Source organism: Triticum aestivum, chromosome 7A (genome assembly GCF_018294505.1).
Source record: "Triticum aestivum cultivar Chinese Spring chromosome 7A, IWGSC CS RefSeq v2.1, whole genome shotgun sequence".
Classification (NCBI taxonomy): domain Eukaryota; kingdom Viridiplantae; phylum Streptophyta; class Magnoliopsida; order Poales; family Poaceae; genus Triticum; species Triticum aestivum.
The window spans coordinates 31779426-31792184 of record NC_057812.1 but is presented as its reverse complement, the minus strand read 5'-3'; the positions used below and the strand labels follow the sequence as shown (position 1 = coordinate 31792184).

Sequence of the window (12759 nt, the reverse complement as noted above, 5' to 3'; positions counted from 1 at the left end):
GGTCATTTAAAGGATGTCGTGACAACGTGCTCTCAGACGGAGCCTTCTCGCCTAAACCTAACAACCCCCCCCCCCCCCCCCCCCCCGCGCTAAACATAGTCTATATTTGGGCATCCTTAAGATGGATACAACTTTTGCAAGCAGGTGGGCATGTCCATGGTAAGCATCCATGTCAGAAGTCATATTTGAACGAGTTCAGACACCATATGCAAGTTGCGACACGTTTGGCCATTTATGCCCTTTTTGACCGACAAAATTCCAAAAAAGTACAAAAATTATCGAAAACCCAAACAACTTCGCTTGGCTCCTTGAATTGGTCATCCAAGACCATGTAAAAAATTGGTTCCATTTCGAGGATGTCGAGAAACAACATGATTTCTGTTAGTTCAACAGCGCCCGAGGAAATGCGATATTGGTCAGTCATTGCGCTCTTCACCTACCGGGTATCATTCCATAGTCGTAGGTGGGTGAGTTCAGCGGCATTATCTGCATATGACCGAGAGAAGGCCAGCAGGGAAAGGGGAATTTTTTTATGCAGCCACTTAAGCGGTACAAGTCTGATTCAGTTATCTGTTTTGCCATTCATTTTGCGTAACCGAGGACAGAAGATCTAATTGTGTGATTTGTCCTTGTTCGAAATGAACGGCTCATGTTATTTTAGATGTGTCGTAAAAGGACTCGTTGCAAAATAGAGCTTTCACTAATCTGGTAAGTGGTCATAATCAGTATGACAGACAGATACTTGGCTCAGTACCAACATAAACATTATGCGCGCCCGCTTAAAAAATCATTATGCTGAGCTCAACAGCTAAGAAAAAAAAATTATAGTTCTGCTGCGCATTCGAAAATGCATATCTAGAAAACCAATAAACTGGTGGTTCTATTTTTTGGACACAATAAATTGGCCACGATAACGCCATTAGTCCAGAATCTAGTGGATGATGGCCCATATCGTTTCCTCCCATCCGAGCCGCATGGAGCCTACCTGACGGCATAACATTTCCCTGGTTGCCAGTTGTGGGCCATCGGCTCTGGATAATATAATGCACTGATTATACTTGTCAATATCCTTGTTGTGTTGACCATCTCGGAGTCAGAGAGAACGGCAAAGATGATGAGCTTATGTGTGCTCGGGCTCACAATAGCACTTTGGCTATTCTTGCAACTACTACCATTATTTAGATGATGATGACTCGATGTCGATCCAAAGTCTTAGTATATAGATGTGTTGCCACCAGTGGTTTGGCCGTCCCAAAATGGATCTTGTCTTGTAGTCACAAAAGATAACATAATAGTGTGAATGGATGGAAGGAACCCACGGCAGGGGCGTGTATATATATATATATATAATCTAGGCCGAGGGGCATCAAACAAGCCATCCATCGACATTGACGACCGGCCGGCCTGCTTCGATCTCTCCATCTTGGTGAAATAGGTGAGTCGTACCAAATCACCAAACTTCTGCTTCTTAGATTGTTGTTGAAATAGATTTCTGAGCCGACTGCTTGTAGTTGTGCCTTTTCGAATCCTTCTTTTTATGCACGAGAAGAGCGAATCTGAAATTTATCTTGGTGAGCTCCTGTGATCGAGTACTTGGTGAGAGAACTCATAACGTCTGCTAATCGTAACGGAGGAATTTCACCTCTTTTGGCAGAAGATAGTCATCCTAGATCTACTTGGTCGAGTAATCGTACTCGACCATACTCATAAACTAGTTGGATGATTCAATATTTCCCTGTTTACTTTATACTTGAGTTTTTCGTATTCTTAATCCGAACTCACTAGTTAAGTAGTACTCCTCACAAAGATTACCCCAAACTCCCCTCGCGATCATGAGCGGCTTGTCACCACTAGGAAGAATGGGTTTTCTCCCACGCGGGAGGAATGAGAGGGTTTGTACATACTTTTTTTTCACTAGATTCCGTTTTGAAAATGAAATATCTCTCTTAAACTAGATGTCAAAATTAAGAGCCTTTTTCACCATTGTATTCCCTCGTCGAGGTCTACGAAATTAGATCCTAATTACATGGTGATAGGTTTTGTTGTAATTTATCCGGCCGCAAGTAATACTCCAAACTGTAGTTTACTTGCATTCAGCTTTGCACCCTACTTGTGCTCCCAACAATAGTGTACTTGTACTCCTTCGGATGTAGTGCACTTGTGCTCCCATTGTGTAGTGCACTTTGTACTCCAAATTACAGTATACTTGTGCACGCCTATATATTGCACTCGTACACAACATCAAAAGTCAGGTCAGATGAACCCACCGGGTTTTTGGGCTGGGCTCAGGCCCGATCGATGAGCTCGTGGAGAACCAAAATTTGACCAGTTTTATAACAAGAAATATGAACATTTACGATACCAACAAATAAAAACAAAGTTATGGAGCTCGTGTTGAATCTAATGGTGTGGTAAACGTTGGTAAAAAGTTTTGGATAAATAAGTCTGGTCAAATTGAACAAAGTTTGAGTTATGGAGCTTTGCAAGGAGTGAGTCACTAGCTTGTCTCCCCGATGATTAAGGACCACTATTAGTCTAGCAGGGTAATTAGTGAGTGGGTGCATACATATACATAATATATTTATGTTGCAGGTAGCCCAGCTGGGTGGGTTCTCGGAAAAATAAAAATAACAAAAGAGTAGATCAAGTTGATGACGAACAACAAGAACGATGACATCCTCGGAAATTTCCTGACCAATACGTTCTTGACTGACTTGTTCTCGCTGGAACTGTCGCTGAAGGTGATGACTATCGTCGAACCTCCAGATCAGTCCGGAGCTGGGATCGCGTCAGGTCTGTACTATAGTGCCAAGGAAAACTTCGATTGTTGTTCTTCCGTAGAATCACCTGAGGGCCCAGATGACATCTTGAAGATATTGGCAGATATACTTGAGAATATGCAGCCCAAGGGGGATACTATTGCACCACTGGATCAAATCGTGCAAGCCCAGAAAAAAGTTCAGCAAGCCCTAAAGAAAAAGAGGTATTGCTATTCGTCATCGTGGGTGAGGAATAGTTATTCTTCACCCCTCTCTATTTTGACGTCAATGCACCGTATTTTTAAATTTCATAAATTTTGTCTAATATCATACGTAAAAAGACAACACAAGAAAATATATACTCGAAGTAAAAATATTTTATGTTACGTAAAATTATGAACGTAAAAACATATTGTAAAATATACATAAAATGTGATATTTCTGGTCTTAAAACCTTTTTTTTGTTTTCTTATACCAAATTTTACGTAGTGAACCAATATGAATGTAACTATTTGTATTTCAAACGTAATTTATTTATGAAGCGATTGTAAGATTACCTAGGGTGAAGAATAACTTATTCTGCATCCTGGATGATGAATATATATGTTTTTATCTTTTCCATGCATGCATTGCATGCTACCTTACTCCGTCTGACGGGTTTTTTAATTGTTTTCTGTTTGTCAGGTACATTGTCCTAATCACAGGCTTAGGAGAGGCAGCCACATGGGATAATATTGAGAAGGCCTTCCCGGATGGAGGCAATGGCCGAGTGATTATTACCACTTATCGATGGGACGTGGCCCTAAAGTGCTCCTCTGGTCAATCTGACTTGATCTATAGGTCGGGGTCTTGGTCTTGTACCAAGGCACCAGATGTGGTGGTTGATGATAAGGCACAGATGGAAATTACAGCGTATGTGGAGGAGCTGCTCCGGAGCTCCGACGACAACCTGACGGCTTGTGTGTTTTCCCTCTCAACAGTACAAGATGCTAATGAGTTTGTGTTTGAGAGGGAGAGCATGGTTAGGAAATGGAATGCTGAAGGGTTTACCTCTGCGGATGAGCACTTGTTTGATGAGCTCTTTAACAAGCGCTGGATTATTCAGCAAGGAAGCAGCAGACACGGGCCAACATACAAGCTGGACACTAAGTTCCTGTCCGGCCTCAGGAAGGAGCAAAGAACATTGATGACGGGAAAATCCTTTGAGCTTCGTCCTGGCTGGAACAGTGGCTCCAGCTCCCTCAGCGGAATTGCCCTCGTAGATATCTTGGTGTGCCAACTAAATGATAAGGATCTTGATAAGCTTGGCCAAATGAAGTACCTCCGGAACCTTGTGCTAGAGATTGCCGGCATCCCAACGAAAGTGATGGTCATCACCAAAGGTAGCTTCCCGCAGCTCCAGGTATTTGAGCTCAACTGCCATGTGCCGTGGGTCACCTTCGAAGATGGAGCTATGCCGGAGCTGAGGTGCCTCCGCTTCAAGCTATACGCCGGCCCAAAAGGTAAGACCCCTTCGGGGACCAATCACCTCAAGAAACTGGACGAGCTTAGCCTCAACTACGGCACAGCATACAATGGAAGCCCCTGCGTCTTGGAGACAACTAGCACCATGGAGGAAGAAGCTGAAAAGCGTGCCAAGCCGACGACCCTCATCACCAACAACACGGCAAAATTACCAAAGCTCCGTGTGACGAATTATGACAACATGAAGGAACTGGTACTGTGGGCACTTAAAATCACGCTTTTTTTGTTCCACTGCGTCCTTTTTTTGTTCCACTGCGTCCTCACCCCGCTTTTCCCATTGGCCCACCACTTCCGGGGAGCGCTAGCAAAGATGACAACGGGGAAACTCCTTTTCGTGATCCCACTTCTTGCCCTCATATGTTACCATAACATCATTCTGACGGCATGTAGCTGGCTGGCCAGGAGGGTCTTGCCCATCCTTATGCTTTTTGCCATCAATCGTAAACTAGCGGGCGATAAATCACCATGGGCAAACATCATCGTCCCAGTCCTCGCCTACAAAATGGTAGGCCTCGTCGTCGCCATTTACCCTTCCTTGTCCAAAGCAATCCTTGTATCCTACACCACACTGGTTTGGTCGGTGTGTGCACTCCTGCGCATTCTCTTGCTCTACATTCTGACCCCACTTTGGTACACAATCTCCACCCTTTTAATTTATGCTATCCCAGTTATCTGTGCTCTCGTCTTGTCCATTTATCTGGTTTGCAAGACCAAAAAGGTGCCCCTTGGCATCCTCCCCGTTCTTGCCCTCCCGTTTTACTTCTTCCCATCTCAATCTTACTCTGCCGTATTGTGGTCATCATATGGGGTCACTGAGTGGCTCATATGGGGTATATAGCTTTATTCCACGCATCTTCATCCATGCATTTACTCTTGATTTATTCCATCCATGTTCACTCAATTACAATGCTGTTATATATAGCCTTTATCAGTTTGCGGCATAAGGACGTACGTAGCTAGCTGCTGGCTGACTGGATTGGCATATGTTACGAGAGCAGCAAACTATTGCAGCCCATGTATGCTCATCAACCATTCAATAAATACTCTATTTGAGGATATGTACTACATATACGTACACAATGTTAAACACTCATTATTGTACATGATGTGATGTACTCCCTCTGTTCCTAAATATAAGTCTTTTCAGAGATTCCACTATAAAGACTACATTCGGATGTATATAGACGCCTTTTAAAGTATATGTTCACTCATTTTATTCCGTATGTAGTCTATAGTGGAATCTCTTAAAAGACTTATATTAAGGAACGGAGGAAGTAGCTACCTAGTCCAAGTCCTTTGGCATGTATATATCCGGTTATGGCCTTCCATGCACCAGCGCGTGCCCCTTCTCTACTACTCATGTCATTTTATTCCGAAAAATGCTCCCCTATTGACTCATAATATCGTACCAAGGGGATACAATCACCAGGCCATTGCATGACTAAAGATACACATAACCACATGCTCTAATAAAATTGCCGGTAAAACACAAAGTTGTGCAAAATCAAGACAACGCCAATGGCGAGGGGCCGGCCGGGAGGGGGGGACTGATTGATGGACTATACCACCACCCATGTTGTGTAAACACATCTTTGGAGGTGTTTGTTTCGGCGAGAAACGTCCGTCACCTGTTTACATGGTAAACGAAAAACGTTACAGGTGTTTGGTATTTGCACGATGTAATTGGTTGCCTCCGTAAACGATTGCAGGTCAGCTTTAGATCGATACCATCCACACCCCTCCGTAAACGATTGGTTACCGCATCTCTCCTCCCACGATCCGCTCCTCCTCGACCGGCGCCGCTGCCTTCCTGATGACCTTCGACTTCGGCGCCGTCGCCGGCGCCTTCCCGATCCCCTTCCAGCCCCCTCTCCGTCTCCCCTCGATCCTTGTCGTCCAGCGTCGCCGTCGCCTGGTAGACATCGCCGCTGCCCCGTTCGCTGCCGCCCCGGCAGCTCGCCCTCGTCGCCGGAGCGTTCGCTGCAAGGTACAAGCTCCGTCCTTCCTCCTTCTTTCCTCGGTCCTCCGTCCTCCTCCTTGTCTGCTCTCAAACCCATCCCTTGTCTGCTCTCCTTCTTTCAGCCACCGTCCATGAAGACGCCGAAGCACACATCGTAAGTCGATTCCTTTACAAGCATGAACCAAACAAAACAGAGTTTTTTCCATTACATCCCTGTTACCAGCGTGATCTAATTCCCTTACCATTTACGTTACCAGTCTCTAATCCAAACACCTCCTTTGTGTAAACACCACGTTAAACAGCTGTCAGTATTCATGTCATTAAGGAAAATGGGCCACAAACGGAGCCGGTGTGTATGCTGGTAGGTAACATGCAACGGAGATGAATTTTTTCCATTAAACCACATATCATTTCTACATAGTCACAATGACCAACTGAAGACTGCTGCTCCCACCATCATTTCTACATAATCACAAGGACCAAACCAAGGATGGTTCCCCTGCCCTTATAAGTTATAAGTAGGCTAAACATACGACCAATACCATGCAGCCAATTATCAAATATGTTGGCTACACTATGTGGTGGATACAAGTTAGACACGACTTGGATGACTCAACATGCGACACGAGCCAACTTGCATTATTAGAAAATGTATTTTATTGTTTCATTCGTCCAAGTCCACAGTAATCCACGAAGGACAACACTAGCGCCACAATATGTGAAACCACCGCTGCAGACAAACCTTCCTCCTCATCTTCATCGTATCCGGTAAGACAAGAGAAACAAGAGTCATTGGGTCCCCTGGCCACTGACGGCCAACACAACGCCAGGGTTAGATGGCGACTCTTCATAACCCTCATCGCTTGGAGTAGGAAAGCCGTCCCACAATATACATGTTGTGTCCCATGTCTTTCTTGCCCCGTTTGTGACATCGGTGTGGTGAACGGTGCATGTAATCTTTAATCTACCCCCCCCCCCCCCCCCCCCCCCAAAACTAGCATGGCGAATATGTATTGTAACTGGTTAAGGGGAGTTCTCTCCTCGTTTAAGGCGCAAATACGTGTTGGTTTTTGTGCTTTACTTTGGGCACGATGGAATTGCCATACTAACCATGCTGTTAGCGAATCAAAATTTCCAAAATCTTACATGCCATCTACGGAGGCACCGGTTTCATCGTACGTGGTCTACCTTACTTCGTATCAGGGCCGGCTCTATGTTTTGGAGAGCCCTAGGGCACAATGGATGACATAGGCCCTTAAGGCATGCGCATAGGAATATATACATATATGTGTCTAACTTCACTAGAAAAGCATTAACAGTTGATTTCCAACCATAAATTCTTATTTTGAGATGTCTAATGAAGATTATTGAACAATATTCTTACTTTCAACCGCCCCCAAGCCCCCCCCCCCCCTAGGCCGGAGTTGGCCCTGCTTCATGTGGAGGACAAAGTGTCCATCAACTTTGGGTGGAACCTAGAGATGATTGCACAAGGTTTCATTTCTTTAACCTGGATTGTGATTCCATGATAGCTGATTGAGTCATTTTATATAGGGATATTTACATCTTTGCCCCTGGTTCCTTAGCTGTACTCATTCATCCCCACGCTCTTAACTTTTGCTCACTTTTCCCTACTCCCTTGGCTGAAACTCTCACACATGGGCAAACTGGACGTTGTCGTTGGGTCAATGGCTTGACCGTTAACTCTGACTAGTGGGGCCGCGTAGGCATGCATGCAACTGACCACGGTTGTGGGGTAGCACATGTCCCTAGAACGTGCCAGAAACGTCCGATTGTATAAGAGGTGAAACCGCGTCACCCCTACCATTTCCCCCCAAATCCCCTCCCTGCCGCCTCGTCTCCCTCTCTCCCACCGCGTCGTCTCGCTCTCCTCCATCGCACCGTCTCGCTCTCCCCCACCGCATCCTCGTCCTCACCTTCATCGCCTCCCTCCTACCGACGGCGGACGCTTGTGGCGACGCCGGCACAACGGCCGGAGATCTGCAGGGCGCGGTGACCATGGCAACAGATGAAGTGCAGGATGTTGGCGGCGTCCACGGTGGTGCGGGGAAACTCGCAACCGCTATCGCGGCTGTGGATGTGGAGAAGGAGGTGGCGAGCTCCACCTCGGCGCTGCTAGAGCTGAAGGTGACGGCGTCGAGCGGCTCAGTCCATCCAAATGCGCAGCCTAGCGCGGAGAAGGTGGTACATGAGGTACTTCCATTTGCTTGTACCCTAGTTGCAATATTTAGATTGTAGAGTTAGTCCCTAGTTTCATTGGTTGGATTGTGATTCGTAGGGTAGTACAGATGGTTATAGTAGTTGGTTTGAGGGATGGGGTTTTCTATAGGGTTGGGGGGATGGGGTTCTTTGTATTGTTTTTTTATTACATTTGTTGCAAATATGCTAGACAAATCTTAATGAGAGATAGGGATCTCTGTGCTTAAATGCTACACGTGGTTATTAGATTTTTTTTGAATGCTACACAGATTGGGGATTTCATGTATGCTTAGAATTGTTTTTGAATGCTACACACATTGGTGTTTTGAATGTCATATGCCCAAATGAAATGCATTAATTTTGATGTACCTATCAATTGATTAAGAACTTACTTGATTCATCAGTATATAAATTTTGTCCACAATATGTAGTTATATTAGCTTTGTTGTTCAATGTGTGTGCATGACAATGGAAAATGCAAATAGGATCATAGTATGGATAATAGGATCAATGTGTCATGTGTGCATATCTAAATTATCAGTTGGCTTATGTATTTACTAGTAATGGATGTAATTGTATATTCAGGAGGATGATTCTGTGGGGAACAAGAGGAAGCTGGCCCTTACTGGGTTTGACCCGTACGATACAGAGTACAGTGACGACGAAGAATATGAAGTAAGCCTACTTGAAATTTAGATTGTTCATTTAGTTCCTTTGACATGGTGTATATGAATCTATAATGTATTAATGTAATTCATTCATGTGTGCAGTATGATTCTGGAGAAGATGTGTACAAAGGCAACGTCGCGTCTTTCATAGCGAAGGAGGTGGAGAACATCAAGGCCAAGGGAGTTGCTTCCTTCTACAACCGCAAGATCAAGAAGGGGCACTGCCCCTACTGCACCACCAAGCCAAAGCCAAAGGATGGCCGGTTCGATCACCTTGTGTTTCATGCAGAGGATGTAGCGATTCACGGGGAGGAATACAAGATCAGGGGGCAGCATGCTGCCCCCGTGAAGGCCCTGACTCCGGTGTGATGTGATGATGTGATGAACTGAATGTGGAAGCATGTTTTATCTTTATGTTTTGGGTTACTTTTGGTAAACTGAATGTGGCAGTTTGGTAAACTTTGTGTGGTGGTATCTAAACTTTGTGTGTGATCTATGGTAGTAATGTATTATGCTATCTATATTTGTCCGTCCTCAAATTTGCCTGTGGTGTATGGTTATTTCTATTTAGATGTTGTGAGCTATGAGTTTAGGTGCTGCAATGATCACACATGCTGCTTCAGTGTTGCTTCACTGATCAGACATGCTGCAAAGAATAAGCAAAAAGAGCAAATAGTCCATCATTTGTTCAAATATTCCAATAACAAATCAAAAAAATAACATTTGAATGAAGATAGTCCATTATTTGATCAAGTATTCCAATAATAGATCAAATATTCCAATTTGAATTTGAGGCAAAATTTGAATTTGAACCAACACTTAAGTCCATTGCCATGTGGTGTGATATTGCAAAGTTTGCTGATCTATTATAAACGTTAGGTGATCAATCCGATCTCTTTTGCATGGTAAAACTTATAGTCATGAGAAATGTGCTCCAAGTGAGCTTCATTTGTAACCAAGTTTCTTTGGACCTACTCCAAATGAGCCAAATATTTTTTATTAACACCTATTCAATCTATATAGTGTAGATTCGAAGTCTCTCTATTTATTGAATTAATCTTCATATTTTTATTTTTATTTTGAAAAAAGATATGCTTTAATAGAAAACCATTAAAAACACGTTTAAAACATGAAAATGGAAAACTAAGTTTAGATCCTTCTTATTCACTTTGAAATCAAGCTTTGGTGAACTTTTTGATTTTTCTTATTTTTAAAAAACCTAAGGGAACCCTGCCTCCTCTCCTTGAACTCTGTGCAACGTTGTATGTGATAGCTCATATGTGTGAAGGTTTCTTCATGAAAATATCCATAGACCAAGTTTATGATTTTTGGTTGGTAACATGTCACATAAGACAACATTGTGCGCATGTTATATATTTTTTATTTGATTTTAAAATTAATGGTGCTCATTTGACCTCGATCGTGCCACCTAGGTTCCTTTTTTTTGAAAATTTCCATATACCAACTTTAGTATTTTTTTTCCTTGTTAGCGTGTCTTATAAAACATGAAGGGCGAGGTTTCATAATTTTTCTACTTTTTTAAAATTAGTTATGCTCAGTCAATGCCTAGATAACCCCGCTGGCCAGCTCAAAACCCCTCTAAACCCGCGGGATTTCGCCTAACCCTAGCTCCGAACATCATTCGTCCGATCATACACTAGCGCCAAGCGACAGCTCTCAGATGTGGTCTTCTAGAAGGGCTGGCTGCGTGCAGGCTCCGCGCCGTTGGATCAGATGGACGGCTCTGCGTTGTTGGATCGTGGGGCGCTCCGCGAGATATTCTCCCATTGGTTGTGCTCACCCACCATGACTCTGCGAAAAAACACGTAGTTATTGGGCCCAAAATGAAACCAAGCTCTGGTTGGGCCATCACATTGGCTCTGTTTTTTTTTTCTTGGCCCTTGTTTTGAGTTCCCGATGCCGCGGTGGGTGTGAAAACAAGCTAGTTCACATTTGACCCCATTACTGCGACGGCGAAATAACACGTTGCACTACGGCTATTTAAGCCACCCATCACCTTCTTCTTCCTCTCACATCCCTCATCTATCTCCCATCCTCTGCCATATGCCCTCCTTGTTCTTCGACCCCATATTCTTTGACCATGCAGTACACCGGACCAACCTACCGCTTCCCACCAACCGTGCCGAAGAGGCTCTTCCCTGTCGGCGTGTACATTGAGAGTACAGTACGTGTGTGGGCGATATCAAGGTGGAGGACCGCAAGGGGCTTCACCGAGTTCTTCCTCGCGGCCGGCTACCGCCACCTCCCAAGGGGATCTCCAGTGATGTTCCACGTCGAGGAGGCCATCCAAAATGGGGTGGTGGTTGCTATACTTGCCCACTTCACCAACCCCCTCGACGCCTTCTACCTCCTCGACCACGCGTTTTGGTGTGGCTGTGAGTTCATCGCTTTCACCACCCACAACATCTTCACGGAGTACAACAACATCTTCCCCAACACGTCGCGTATGCACACTCTGCCATACCCCATCGACAACACCCTGGAGGAGCATTCAAGGGTGCTCGGAGGAGCGAGGAGGAGTGAGGTGGAGCGAGGCGGCGGCTAGGGTTTAGAACCCTCTATCTTTTTTTTTCTTTTTTTGAATCTATGTTATGTTATTAAGTTGTAAGTGAACTATATGATCGTGCTCTGGGCTTGTTGGCCCTGTCTATGTTATGTTATTAAGTTCTACTATTAAGTTTTCTATCTATCATATTATTAAGTTCTTGCTAGTTCGTACTATTTTTTGAATTATTGACTGTTTTTTGAGAGAGCCGCTTTGTTCGTAAGCACCTAGTGCATGCATGGCTAAACAAGCCACCACCACGTCGAGGAAGCTTCCTCGGTGATGAGGGTTTCAAGTTCCTTAATAGTGATAGTGTGCTTACTCACTATCTCCGTAAGCATACGAAACATAGCTAGTGATCGTCTTTCCTTTGAGGGAGAATTTGAACTTATTTAGTTTAGCAAGCATAGGATCATCTATATCATCATCATCATCATAATTATCCTCCGCATCAAGATACTCATCACAAGGAGTAGAAGGAGTGAAAAGAGGAGGGTTTGACCGTGGGGTTACCTTCACCTTGTCAGGAGAGTTTTGGCCGTCTCCATCTTCTACCACGGCCTTTGACTAGCCTCAAAGTGTTTTGAGAATCTTGAGCTATATAGCCACCTAGTGCATGCAGCCAAAAACAATAATAAAAATATTGTTCAATTTATTTGTCGTAGCAAAACGGGTGCAGATGCGAGTGGATTGAAAAGGATCAAACGATGTTCTAAATCAAGGAGACAAGCATCAGCGCATGCAGGCAGCGACTGTCGCTGCGTCTGTGGCGGCTGGCGTGAACAAAAGCGGCTCAGTCGGCACGCATCGGCGCATGCATGCAGGCTAGCTGGATACGTCGTGCATGTATTGCAGGCTTCTGTCATGGCGGTGCGTGCAGGTGTTTCATGCAACGGCCCAACAGGCCAACGAAACCACGGTCCAACGGTCGAACAACGCCACCGTCCAAGGCTACCCCACTTGTCATGTCCAACGGGCGACACAGGCCAGCGCGGCCCCACTCGTCAGAGTTAACGGTCAAAGCACTGTCCCGACGGCATCCACCGTTTGTGACCATTTCCG

At 44.7% G+C, this 12759-nt stretch overlaps 1 protein-coding gene across 1 annotated transcript; it reads left to right on the top strand.

The window, feature by feature from the left end:
- The first annotated feature begins 2616 nt into the window (after positions 1-2616).
- Positions 2617-5354, top strand: LOC123154675 (uncharacterized). The gene is made up of 3 exons (XM_044573339.1): positions 2617-2793; positions 2884-2983; positions 3444-5354. Exons 1-3 carry the CDS (start codon positions 2652-2654, stop codon positions 5119-5121), a joined length of 1920 nt encoding a protein of 639 aa, XP_044429274.1. The 5' UTR covers positions 2617-2651; the 3' UTR covers positions 5122-5354.
- Positions 5355-12759: the final 7405 nt, after the last annotated feature.